General features: G+C 38.7%; 1 protein-coding gene across 7 annotated transcripts in view; it reads right to left on the bottom strand.

Moving 5' to 3' along the window:
- Positions 1 to 175: 175 nt before the first annotated feature.
- Positions 176 to 14456, bottom strand: part of nrg2a (neuregulin 2a) — a 120472-nt gene continuing 106191 nt past the window's right edge. For 6 of the 7 annotated variants that reach the window (XM_036143138.1, XM_021312150.2, XM_036143137.1 and 3 more), the window contains 6 exons: positions 13313 to 13336; positions 11500 to 11602; positions 10597 to 10720; positions 10314 to 10441; positions 8618 to 8839; positions 176 to 4126 (listed from right to left, as the gene is read on the bottom strand). In XM_036143138.1, the coding sequence (XP_035999031.1) occupies positions 3472 to 4126; positions 8618 to 8839; positions 10314 to 10441; positions 10597 to 10720; positions 11500 to 11602; positions 13313 to 13336 (1256 nt within the window). In that variant the 3' untranslated portion in view covers positions 176 to 3471. The remainder of the gene's footprint in view (positions 4127 to 8617; positions 8840 to 10313; positions 10442 to 10596; positions 10721 to 11499; positions 11603 to 13312; positions 13337 to 14456) is intronic. The other variant, XM_021312152.2, reaches the window with a different exon arrangement.

Genomic DNA, 14456 nt, shown 5'->3' on the forward strand with positions numbered 1-14456 from the left:
GTATCACATTTAAACTAGAGGTGCAGAGTCGTCTCTCGCCTCATTCAGACATACAAAATTAGACCCAGAGGTGAGAAACCTGATGAAAAATCTGGAATGTCGTGACGGAGGTGTGACCAGAAATCGTTCTCTACAACAATTCCTCTGTGCGTTTACTGTAAATTGCAGTTAAATCTTTTTTTTTTTTTTTTTTTTTGACAGTTTTGGGTCAATATTCATGGGACAATTCAGCATTCAGTTGCTATTTTATAAAGAATAAATAGGAACAGACCAACAGTGGTGTATGATTATTGGCTGTCACTTCTTAACATGCCCCTTTAAAGTAGAGATGCACCAGTCGGAGCTTGGTAGCAACCTTTTGATTCCCTTTCATTTCCTAAGTGTAGGTTATTATTCAAAGACTGAAGAGAGTTGACAACCTGTTGTGTGCTTGAGAGAACAGATGCTTTCAAACAGGGATTTACTATTCTAAAACAAAAATTGCCAGTAACTTATATTAGCAATTATGATGCTTAGTACTCCTGGCATTAGTAGAAATGAACATTGGTCTTTGTGTGTATTCCCCAAGAAAATGTAAACCATTAACTCAAGTCTGAGATGATTAAATCCAAATAATATTTCCTGTAATAAGTTAATCCCTTTCAGTATGTCAATTTGCTCTTTTGTTAATTTGCCACAATGTATTTTTGTTAACTACTGAAAAATAAGAAAAGCAGATATTGGCTTGACAGTGTCAGTATACATAATTGGCCAAGTATGTATATCTGTAATTGACTCTGTAGAAGTAAGAAAGGACGTTTTGGCACATTGAAACTGAATTTATATGTTTAGTTTTCTTAATTCGAAGCTGGTAAAATAAACTTTGAAGATTAAAAGAAACAACATTTCAGCCATTACAGTCTGGATATAAATGTAGAAAAAATGTCCTAGTCTCTCTACAGCTGGGATGTACTACTGAGTGAGGACCGGGTCATGTGTGAGTGCTTTAAAACTCAGGCCAATAAAGCACCTGCTGCTTTCTGGGAAAAGTAAAGCCAATATGAGCGTTCACGTGTGAGTCTCCAGTAACACCTGAAAACTAGCACCTCTCACTCATCCTTAAAATATTATTAAGATGCTACTCTGTATCCCAGCTAGATGTTGCAACAAAGTGGAAGTTGAAAACAGCCTCTTCCTGTTACGGTCTCTGGCGCTTTAAGAAAGGCGGTCACAGCGCTGCGTCAGCTGACTTGGGATAACTGTAATTGAGAATGAGATGTAGCAAATGTAGATAGATCTGTGTGCCACGGTAACTGCTGTTTTTAAAGCGAAACCTACACCATGCCCATGATTACTTGCCATGTCTGGTACACATTGAACTGCGGCAAGAAAGATCACTGGAGTTACCCCCAGAGGCTAGTTCCTTCAGAAGCGGTGATGCTTGCAAATAAAATAAAACTGAAAAGGCGTCATGCACCACCAACATGTTTAACAATTTAAAAAGAGACACTTATCAAGTCCAACACTCTCTATGGACCCCACTCGTCTGCAAACCTTTTCAAGTCCTCTTTCTCTAACAGCGTAAACAGAAAAGTGTCATTGGTAACGCTTACAAAACGCTGTGTTCAATACTTGGGAAAATATGGGATTTTTGAGTTTCTGACTGACCAGTCACCAGACAAGGTTGGTTTAATCCTTGGCACATCTCTACTTTAAATGAGAGCGATGTTGTGTAATACATGAGCATCTTAAAAATAATCAAACATTTATGGAGTAAATTCAAAATGATAATATTTGTCAGATAGACAAAGCAGTACACAGTACCACTAGAGGAGACAGTATTTGGAAGTATGTGTTTAAGGTGGAGAGGTCTGAACAAACCCTTGCCACGAACACAGTCGCTCTATGGACAAGTGAAGGAGAAAGGCTCCCCCAAACGAATGGATGTCTGCATAATGGCTATAAAAAGAACTCAGATGGGTACCCATTTGTCTCATTCTACACTATAGGCATTACAGAGTTCTTTGCACACACAACACGCTACAGTCACCTCTTAGAAAATGATGTCATCAAACAGCAAAATATAAAGTTTGCATATTTTTGCATTGTATGACCCTCCGTAGATTTCACAGCTATTTCACTACATTGTCTTTACTCTACTCCGAACGAGCTGCTTCCGCCTAGCTTTCCTTTTCTTTGCGCGTGGGGCGTTCAGAGGACTCGCGTTTACCTCCAGGTCCTCAACTTCCGAGAACCATCGTCTTAGGTAGGCCTTCCTCGAGGAAGAGGTGAAAGTGGGTGTGGAAGGTGGGGGGGAACGTGTGGAAATCCTGAGACACTGTGTGACCTTTAACACGAGCCACAGAAACAGAATGGAAACAGAACGATGGTGAGCTGTGTGAGGAGAAAAGGGCTTTTGAGCGAAAACAGATGATATCTTTTGTCTCGGCCTCCGACGTAGGCATCCCCTTTCTGTGCCAAGCAGCTAAGTGTTTGTTGGCCACGTACAGACTAACACGAGGACAAAAAGCTGCGAGGATGTAAATAAAAAAGGACAAAATAGGGGCAGGCTTGGGGCCACAGCGTTGTAAACACATCATTAAGCAATGACCTGCGTGGCACAGCCAAGCCTTACCTGTCCACCTACACAAGGGGGGCGAGAGGGGGTGGGGGTGGGGCGGGTCGTTACGAGCTCTTCTGAGATCCACACATTTAAACTTACAACACAAAATTCTCCTAACAGTCACAAACACATGCAAGCAAAGTCTCACCCCGACACACACACACATACACACACACACACACACTCAGATTCATTCGCGCCCACGGTTAACCAAAACACTACTGTCGTCCTTCCCCGTCTCTCGGGGGGGTAACACATCAGTCAGAAGGTAGAAATATTCTACAATGTATTTATCAGGCTTTCTGTTACATCCCAAACCCCCAAATCCTACAGGACGAATCATATTAAATGTAAACACACACTTTATGTTGAAGTGGTTTATATTGCGTGACATGGAAGGGGTTATGCTCCAGTGGGGAAAGACTTCTCAAAGAATGCCTTTTTTTTTTGGAAAGAAAAGTGAGACAGGGAAAAAATAAAAATAAAAATCTGACAGAACAAAAAAACATAAATGTGTATAAAAAATGAGGCGTCCATATAAGAAAGGCTACAAAACCTCCACTCGCCCTCTGGCATCGGCAAACAGCAAAAGGCACCACAATATTACTCTATTTTTTTTTTTTTTTTTTTTTTTTTTACGTTGTGAAAAAACTGGCACATCTTTTTTTTTTATGCTGTAAATCAAAATGTACATATAAATAGAGTTTTCCCTATAAAAAATTCTTTGCTGTTAACTAGTAGACAACTTTTGCTAAAATGAAAATAAATATTTCATTTGTTTACAATATCTGTCAGTTATATAAAATAAAAATATTTCTTATAGATGCAGGTCTATACTATATTGACTTTTGTTGGTTCGTCGTCGCTCTCTAATGGGGCGTACTGTCCGGTTTGGAGCGCGGCTGCGTGAGTCTCGTGTGCATGTTGTCACGGCCACTGTGCCACCCTGACGAGTGAGAAGTCCGACTGTCCACCGGCCTGTAGATGGTGGAGGGCTCAGCGTTCATGTTCTGCATACTGAGGAAGGGAGTGCTCTCACCGTCCTCCTCTGACTCGCTTTCTGTTAGGCAGGTTTGAGATCCGTAGTCCCGGGACGCCTTGTATCCGCGCGGCGCCACGTGGCCGTTCAGTCTGGATCTCCTCCAGCGCCGGCTACCGGTTTCGCCGGACCCACTTGTCTTTGGTTGCTCCCGAGAGGAGAGGTACTCCTGGGTGGTCTCGTAGTCTTCTTCCTCAGCCAGCCGGTAGGGGCTTGAGGGCAGGCTGCCCCTGCTGTCCTTTAGGTAGGAGCGGCGCTGCTGTCGGTAGGGCTCCTGGCACTGGGTGTCATGGAGGGGCACCTGGTAGCGGCGCAGCAGCGGCTGGTCGTCCTTCAGGGGATAGGGGTTGTGGACAGCAGGAGGGAGCGACATGGCATGGCTGGCATTGGGGGATGTTATCTGGAAGGTAGGCACCTGGGGAGGCAATGAGTAATGGAAATCCACCGGGGAGAGGCGGGCTGGTGTTGTCAGGGCTGACACGTACCTGTTTGAAATGGAGAGAGGAATTCATAGGTGATTGGAGAAGAACAATAAACAAAGCAGAGAAGGAGGAGTGTACCAAATGTTGATAACCGAATACATACTGTATCACACCCTAAGTGTCAGGTTGAACAGAAACTCGCATACTGCCCATTGAGTACTGCGCCCACTCATTCTTCATCAGTGTTTCTAAATGCATTGAGCAAAATGTTCACAAGTTCCTTCACCAGAATTTCCTTAAAGAGCTGTTTAACAGCTTCAAGATCAAACATGCTATAGTTGGGTAATTTGTTTCCAGTTTACCGCTCAAGCTGACTTGACTATTGCCGGTGATGAAATACCTTTCAAGGGAAACATTGCGGCTAAGGCTCAACAGATAACAAGATGTCCCCCAAAGATTTTGATTTTACTCATCCCTGTTATTTTGCTAATAGTTGCTTCCAATAATCTACATCTGCATTATAATGAGGGGCTTTTGAAATGCATATAATGAAATGATCATTCACGTCCAGAGAAATTTTGGTGCATCAGAAAACATAATATTTAGCGTTCAACATCTCAGGGAGCAGATAGCGATGGCAGTTGTATTATAACAACTTTAATTTGTAATAAAGCTTTAAATTGTAGGAAATATGTGTATGCAAGTATTTCAATAAATAGTTGATGTTATGTTAAAGTTATACATATCAATTCTTAAGTTTTGTATTATGTTATGCTAATGGTTAGCAATGAATGAAGTCTTCCATAGAAATTAGCATTTCGCCGGCTTCTCGACACTAACCTTCTGCATCATTACTTCAAACATACTAGCTATACTATAACAGCTGTATAACAACATACTGAAACACATGGCTAACATACCTCCTGCAATTTCCCAGAAAGGAAAGCAGCTTTTGTCTTTAGTCGCTAAAAGTCATTAAGTGATGTAATGGCCTTATTTGTACAATTACAACTCTGCATGTAATTGTAATAATGCCACCATAGAATAGATGTGTAACGTGTAAAGATTAACAGTAATTCAGTACAATATATCAGTGACAGATTTACACATTTTTTTAATATTTGTTTATTGGAATATTTTTTAGTTTAGTGATGATAAATACCTACAATCTACTTAGGAACCATAATAAATCACTATAAAACATTGTTACAAATTAAACAAGATTTTAATTAATTATGTTTTGTAAACAAGCTACAAAACAAGTTAAATGTACAAAAATTATGAAATTTGAGATGCGGTGATTTATATCACATAGGCATTTTTAAATTTACAGTGTTTGACTATATAAAAATAAAAATTATGACTTGCAGAACAAGGCCTAGTTTGCATTTATATTGGTCTAAATGATACTAAACAAAAAGGGTCAATAAAAAAGCATGGCAATTCTGTGGGTCAGTTCAAGCCTACCAATTAAATGCTTTTATGTAAATTACGCACATTTTACTGAACTATACGTTTTTATAGATATTCTTTCATTAGTCCTCTTCCTCATTTTCAACACATTAAAAGTAGATATGGGGCAGTATGAAATTCTGACTTTATGATAAGCCTGGGTCAAAATGAGAAATTTCAAATGTGTTCTGCTAATTTTGCAAAATAAAAAGTACACTGGTATACTTTCTTATATTTAAAACAGAACAGCTTTAATTATCACTAATGTTGTAAAGTAATCTATAACATTTATTTACTGCTACCTTGATTTTACATTAGTAGTTTTTTTTCTTTTCTTTTTTTTTACCAGATCGTAGACCATAATGTCATTCTGTTCTTTATAGAGGTATAGATGCACAAAAAATATTAAAGGGTTTCTTGACTGGGCTATCTGTTACACTGCTACCCTGGAGTCAGCTGGATTTCTACACTTGCCACTTATAAGTAGCCAAATGTAGTGTCAACATGCGGTTACATAATTAAGAGCTACTGTATAGCAAGTGTTTCTTTTTGTCTTTTATATGTTTTTTTTTCAAACACAAATTTCTGTGCTTCATAAGCAAGGGAAAATGTAACACCCATAATTTAGCCAGCTAACAGAAAATGTGCAGCAACAAGTGGGGGAGGGGACGAGCTGTATTATTCTATGCTTCATAAAAAAAAAAAATAAATCTTCATCTCACTCTGACACTTTCTCTGGGGTCTCATTAAAAGGATGTTAAATCACAAGAGCATATACAGGAACATATCACTGCCCCCCCCCCTTTCCCATCAATGCCACATGACTTATAATACAATACTTCCTAACCCTGCCGTTTTGATCCTGTTGTCATGATTTACATGGTTATTCTAAGTATATTTTTTTTAGAGAGAGTAAATATTTCTAGGTATTTATGTGTTTTGCACTTTTTCTTCTAAGGCCCTCTTGGCCAGGTCAGGTTTTAAGACAATAACTAGGGCTGTAGGTTTTAACCCGTTATTAACGCGTTAACTTTGCTAGACCATAACGCCGACATTTTCTTTGACGTGTGTTAATCGCGTTAATGTTTTTTTCCCCGCAGCGCTCTCTGGACTCTGCTTCTTTTTTTAGCATTGCCGCCTACCGTAGTTCCAAGAATGCTAGAGACTGTAGCTAAACAGAACCGCGCTCACTGTTGCCAGGGCCGCTTATTTAATGCGACTTTGGGCTTCTTTTTTCTAAAGTTGCTTGTAAATTTCATGAGTTGCTGGTTGCAGCTTTTTGGGCTTGTTTCTGAACGTGAAGTCGCTTATTTGGGCTCTAAAATCTGATAGCATATGTGCAAATGTGCACATATTTGCGCATCCTGACATAGGAGCCGAGGGAGTAAAGGCAGAGGGAGCAGCTCTGCCCGCATTTTAATGCAGTTTACAATTGCAATAACCGGTGATAACTGCTGAAAGTAGATTACGAGGTGCAGATCACCATTTCGAGCAGAGATTGGTTCTGAAGATGAGTTTTTACACTCTGATAACATGGCAGAAACCCAACCCATAAACCGTACCTTAATGCTTTAATGCTAATTTGTTGTCTTTGTATTTGACAAACTAAGGCTGAATCACATGGCCAAATTAAATACCCTGGAGTTACAGTGTCAGCACATGAAGCTGTGCTAAACAGGTATCTTTCAAGGGTATTAAGCTCCTGGCCCAGATGCAAGCAAAGTGTAAGACTGGAATGACCTGGAAATTTTAAACCCTTTTCCAGGCTTTTTAAAAAAAAAAAAAAAAAAAAAAAACTGTACTAATGTGGATATAAACAGCATGCAAAAATATGCAAAGAAATTATTGTTGGTGTGAAAGCTCAGGATTAGATGTGTGTGTGAGAGAGTGAAAAAATGAATACAACTTGTGACTTTATTAAAATGTAAAATTAGTTTTACTTTATATGGAAATGCTTAATAACATGTCTATCTTTGTTTAAGAGGCAAAAACAATATTTCGGGATGAAATGTATTTATTTACACATTTGTTTACACATTGTGTAAACATCAAGGCGTTATGATTAGCGATTTAGCAATCATTGGCCAACGTTTAACATGTTATGGCACCAGGATGTTTTCACTCCAATTCTGAAAAGTGCTTGAAAATAAAAAAAATTAAAATATATTTTGTAAAAGCATGTTTTTACTAGTGTCATTTAGTGCAAAATTCTATATTAAAATGCTCAAATAGGCTTTTACACTTTCAGAAATAAAAAGATAAAATATGCGATTAATTTGCGATTATTATCGAGTCACCTATTGAAATAATGCGATTAATCGCAATTAAAATTTTTAATCGTTTGACAGCACTAATAATAACAGATTTTCAAACATTTTGCCTAGTATAATAAAAGTAGAAAAAAAAACAGTTTGAAAAATGTTTGAAACCAGAACTTTTTAAAAACTTGACCCATAGTAAAGCTAGAAACATTGAGTACCATAAAAAAACATATTTCTTGAACAAAAAGCACGTGGCACACATAAAAGAAAAACGTGCTATTTTAGGACTTCTATAGGGACCGAGCAGCCATGCAAAAAGCTCATGTTAAAGCAACAGCCCAGCGTTTTGAGGAGATAAGGCTGACGTGTCCAGAGCTGCACGAGAAGATTGGGATCTGGGTGCCTACAGTATAAAGAAATATGCATGGGATAAATATAGACTGCAACAGAGTTGATGAAAGGCTCATTTTCTCCACTTGTCAGGCTGTCCCTTTGTGCTAACTGTAGCTTCACCTATCTTTGTGACACATCTTTGTGTCTGACTGTCGTGTGGTTTGCTAAATAAAAGTAAATAAAGGGAAAAATAGCCTCAAGAACTACATACTGGTAAGTGAATTATGTTCCAATAGCTGCAAGAGCAGAGTTCCCACTGACATAAGCACTTTTACTAACTCTTGTCTTCCTTTGCATATTTGAACATCATGCCTATTGCGTGTCAGTTTCCACTGATTGCCCTTACTGGCCTCCCGAGGCGGACGCAGAGCCAGCAGCGAGGGGAAACTTTTCAGCATGTTTATTGCAAACTGAGAGCCAAATCGGCCAGGCAGGCCTTGCTTCCCACCTGTCGCTGTGTGGAGAGTCTCCCAGCGAGTCGAACGAGTCCCCGTACTGCAGCCCCGGCCGATGGGGATCAGAGTAACCACAGTGAGCAGCCCGCCGCGCCCGCGCCTCCATGCACGCTGGACTGCTGCATTTACTGGTCCCCACGGACGATGACATCATTCCCGGCGAGTCAGAGAGGAAACTTTCAGAACGTTCCAGGCTCCATGTCCGTTCCTCGTGTCTGTCAAATAAAAAAAGGTGTCAACATGCACACACCCTAAAGACTCCTTGGAAGCATTTTACTGTTTCCACAAGTAAAGCATTTACCTAGTATAACTATTTGGGTTTAAAGCCACTCATTTTACTTTTTAATCTCCTCTCCAGTTTTGACCAGCAGAAAGTAATGGTGCTGATATTCCTGCACTAATTTAAGAAGCTGTAAATGCCATTTTTAGCCCTTTCTGTCTGTTATGCTACAAACTGTGCCCGCCATTTTATTTTCTTCTCTTTTTACACTATTCTCTAAGCACAAATCAGTATTTTAAACCAATAGCATTCACAAAAGTGCAAATATGTTTTGACACAAAAGTGTGTCAAAACATATTTGCCTACTTACATATTGCTTCGGTCTTCGGGATATTTTAGTTTTAGATTAAGAAATAAATTTGTATATCAGAAAAAGATAACCTGACTGTTTAAAAAGTAATCTTCAAATGAAGATTTCGTTTGTTAAAGGGGGATAAATTGCGATAACTGGCCATAGGTCTTTTATGTTGCTGCAGAGGAATTTGGGCCCTCTCTTATTTGCAGAATTGTCTCAGTTCAGTCAAATCGGAGGTGTTTTGGAAATGAACAGCCTTTTTAAAGGTCATACCACAACAGCTCGACTGAATTGTAGTCAGGACATTGTTTATGCCAATCCAAAACATCTTCTTTAATTTTTGCCATTTACAAGTGAAATTGGTAGTGTGCTCTGAGACATTGTCCTGCTGCATAAGCTTGGTCAGGTTGGTTTGGATAGCCTTTTACCTTAAATAAAATAAACCATCATTTAAAAACAGCTTTTAAATTTTGTAAGGGGGGGGGGGGGGGTTATTGTTCTCAGCCCCGTATAACCAATTTTTACAATAATCATCTCTCATTGCTCACTTTATTTCATGAAGGGCATGTTGTTATATTATCTATCTCTGGTGAAAATATGGCAAATGTAAGCAGGTAAACAACAGAAAGCCTTTGTTTGACTAAAACAAACCAGACACCACAAAAAACAGGAAGACCAACAACTAAACAGACTAAAAATCACAACTATGCGAACATAAGGTGAAGATGCTGAAACAATGGCAATCTGAAGTAAAACCCTGGGAGAGCGGTGAGGGGAATATACCCAGGAGAGTTTAATAGAAACTGCAAAGAGTTGGAGAGATAATAGGAGGGAAAACGATTTAGGGAAACTGAGGACACCTAGTGTTGATTGCAAGCAACAAAGGATTCCAGACTGTGACTCAGGGAATTAGATACACAGGACCAATAAAAGCTATTTAAAATGAATACCTAACCCAAGAGGCCACAATAAATTACAACCTTGCACACAGAAAGAGCAAAGCAACATAAATTAATCCCACCATCTAAACTAAGAAAGAATGTTTCTTACATTACCTCAGTCCTAGACATTGGATGACACACACAGTGTGACACACCTAATGGTGACTGCTTACCTTTGAGTTGATGAGTGGGCTCGTGTGGAAGAGTTGTGAGATCTGGAAGAGGCATGACTGGCTTGGAATGATCGCTCTGTGGCGGGCCGTATGACTCGCTCGGTCGTAGGGACAATCTTTGACATGTACTGTAAAATTAGAGTGAACCAATGAAGAAATGTAAAAGACCTTCAATAGACATGTTTATGTACAGCATAGAGTTTTTAATGAAATACTGCAAGGATATATCTTAAAAAAAAAAAAAAAAAAAAAAGAAAACTAATAGAAAAAAAGAAACACCTACATCAACCATAGGAATTTCCTCCGGGCCGGGTCCTGGGTGATTAGGTCCGTTAGCAAGGTTACGATTGGGATGTTCAGGATACATGTTCTGTCGCATATGATTGTGCATTCTGTTTCTTTGTTTCCTGTTGAAAGAGTTTTGATATTTTTTTAATTTTTTTTTTTTTTTTACATTTCCACTTTCTAAAAGTTTAAATCTTTAATTTAACATGGAAAAGCTACAATTAAGGTTGCATACAAAGTTGCCTATATGTTAGAGCTCATAAACGTTGGATAACTGGAAAATAAATATATCATTATTGACCTATTCATTGTTTTTTACCAGGTAAATAACTTCAAAAGTTCATTTTGAAAAACAATAAAAAAGTGCTTTTATATCCACTCCTCTTTTGAATACAGGAAGTGAGACGAAGACTTTTAATCTGGATTCCCAGTGTCTGGTGGACTAGTGTGCAGATACAATTAGCTGTCTTGATAAAAAAAAAAAAAAAAAAAAAATTAATAAATATATTGAGTCAGACGACAACAACAAAAAAGACTGTAGTGAGCACTTTTGCTACAAAGATCAACCATGCAGGGGAACATGGATGAGTGCCTTAGACATCAAGAGGTGAAGGCCGGTCAAAAATATTATCTTTGGTTTTTGCCCCAGAATAATTAAACTATTGAAATTGTTAAATTAAGGGACCTAACAAACCATATGAGGAAAGAGGATACAAATTATTTTTATTAGAAGGCTGAACACAATTGAAAAAGAAACATTGTAAATGTGATGCTATCGACCCTTTAACGACACCAGACAAATATCTCTACCCTCTAGTGAGCTTTTAAAAATGTTTGACTAAAGCTAGAGGTCTGAAATGGCCACACATAGTTACATTAAAATGTCATCCGTAGAACTTACTTGGTTTTACAGTAGGCAACCACACACAAGATGCCCACCACCAACAGAGCCACACAAATACCCGTGATTGTCAGGACTTGTTTCTGGTAATATTCCTCTGCCTCTGTCAAGATTATACCCAGAAAGACAACAGAGAGAAAAGACAGGAAACAATTAGTTCGATAAAGGTGGTATTATTTCCCACAGTTTATATTTTCCAGGTCTGAATCCTGAGCAGAATAAATCTTGTCTAAAAACTCCCTTACTATCAAAGAATCACATACACATTTGTGGAAGCTGGCAAATCTCTAAGTAGTAAGAAATAAGTAAGAAATAATAACTGTCTCATTCAGTATATCTGCACACACACACATACATACACACACACACACACACACACATACATACACACACACACACACACACATATATATATATATATATATATATATATATATATATATATATATATATATATATATATATATATATATATATATATATACACACATATATACGTATACACGCACATATATATATATATATATATATATATATATATATATATATATATATATATATATATATATATATATATATATATATATATATATATATATATATATATATATATATATATATATATATATATCTTGGCCTGTCTGCTCAGGAGTCCAACACTTTGAAAAACTATCTACTCAGGAATTCTGCAAGGAAAACAACATTCTTATTGTCACAGTATTGTTAATTTTGATGTTAAATATGATCATTGAAACTGATTTGTGTTTGCACTTTTTCAGAGAAGAGCTTCTGTGTGGCTGAGGTAGAAAATGTTGTGTCAATGGTGTCTTTGATAAGTATTATGATAAAAAATAAAAAGTCAATCCAATTTCGCACATCTCCTTCCATAGGAGGCGTCCTCCTCTCATTCACCAGCAGCCATGTTCGTCATCATGGCAATTTGTGACAAGTTAATAGCAGCACAAATAAATCATGGAAGTTAGTTTATCTATAGCACTAAAGTGGGAAATATTTCACGTTGCATGTCATCTGCTGATAATGACTTTACACAGAGGAAATGATACTGGTGTTTCTGCAATAACACAGTGTTCCTCTGTTCCAGTGCGTGAATGCACTTGTATAATTGCACGATGTCTGAAAGGATGCCTCTAGCCATTATTCTAAAATCTCACACACTGAAGCTCTTTTCTGGAAAAAAAAATGGCAGAAGACAAAAGCTAACAATGAAAAGAGATGGAGGCTGATAGAATGGAAAAAGGGAGGCTGTCAAACATTAAAATACCATGCATGGGAAAAGGGAGAATTTAGACTTCAGCATCACACTTCTCCCAAGGTATCAAGAGGGAAAGGTAATAGGAATTGAGGAGATCACACGTAAATCAAAAGAGAGACGAGAGGCATGATTGGAGAAAACATATAGAGATGAAGGAAAGAAGACTTGAAAAGACTCGGCTGAATACTGAGGCAGATAATCGGGTAGGGACAAACATGAGACATCATGCTTGTTACGAATGAAATCAAAAACCAGGCTTCTAAAAGGGAAAACTAACTGTCGTGAGTTAGGTGGAAACTTAGTCATAGGAGTACATTTCTGATCACATGTACGGAGGGAGGAGTCGCATCCATGTTAATGATGCCGGGCGGAGGATCCGTCAGCTTGTCATTCTGGTAAGTTATGATCACTCCAGAGATTGATTGGTTAATAAAAAAAAAAGGGGGACAACGTGTTTTACAAATCAACGAGCATGTCACACTGAAGGACGCCGGGGGAGCTATAGGCTAGGACTGAGAGTCAAAATGGATCGTTTCATACCCATATATTCAATCCCAAGATGCTCTGCCATTGCAGAAGGTTGAAATGTGGAAGGAGAGACAAGGACAAAAAAGAAACAAAGAGCAGATTAAGATAGTGGCACCTTGTAGCTTACATAAAGTGGCGTTCAAAAAACAACTTGGCAACCCTGCCAACTAAGACAACCTACACATGTCAGCGATTGCGCAAGACTACACACAAGCATGCAGCACACACATTAAACAACGCCAGACAGCGGCACAGAAAACAAATGAACAATGTTAACTTCACACTGAGCGTTAGAGCTGTCGGTTTTTTAGAGGTGGAAGGTGTTCCGGTAGCTACATGTCTCAACGTAACATGTATAATGTTGTCATGTCCCGACCAGGAACCTTAACGTGTTTTTATGGGGTTTTGAAAGACAAATCAACACAACGTAGAGAATAATGGTGAAACTGAAGGAAAAGGATACACTGTTTTTCAGAAATGATCTGAGTCTGCCACCACCGTGTATCAGTTTCCCTCCACTTCACATGGATGCATCGCGTTATGGTGGTCTATCGCAAATAGATCTCAATAGAACAAATAGCCTTTTTTTTTTTTGCATGTAACGTGTCAAAATGCTAAATATCTTAATGCTCATGAATACTTTCCAAGGCTCTATAAAGGTCTTTTAGTCAGCGAAAGCAGCGCAGCTTTATGCTGTACAATTTCACTCTGCAGAGAGGTTTCCACTTGTTACATAAACAAACTCTGTGAATGGGGATTGAATATTGGTTGCATAGTAACCCTTATTGCTGCTGTTTGGGGAAAATATGTGTCATCTGCAGAGATTACCCGTGCCTTTTCAGTTTTCTGCCGTGCAGATCTGCTTCAGCGTCAGCTCCCTGACACACCCATCACATGAACAGGCAAGTTAAAGGGCTGGTGCTAGAACAGGGGTTGCTCCGATACAGCTGTAGCCTGTATCGGAATAATATTGCTGAATATGAAGAGTTACTGCCGGACCCTACGCTCTCTGGCAGAGCGAGGCCGTGGGGACGTTGCACCAACTAGCCGAGTCCATAACTCTGGCAACTCTGTTGGTTTACTTGGGCTTAGGCGAGTCCCAGTTGTCCTTATGACAACATGCTCTTATTAATTCAAGCCCTCAGTGCTGAGCAGT

The sequence above is a fragment of the Fundulus heteroclitus genome, chromosome 11, assembly GCF_011125445.2.
Source record: "Fundulus heteroclitus isolate FHET01 chromosome 11, MU-UCD_Fhet_4.1, whole genome shotgun sequence".
Taxonomy (NCBI): domain Eukaryota; kingdom Metazoa; phylum Chordata; class Actinopteri; order Cyprinodontiformes; family Fundulidae; genus Fundulus; species Fundulus heteroclitus.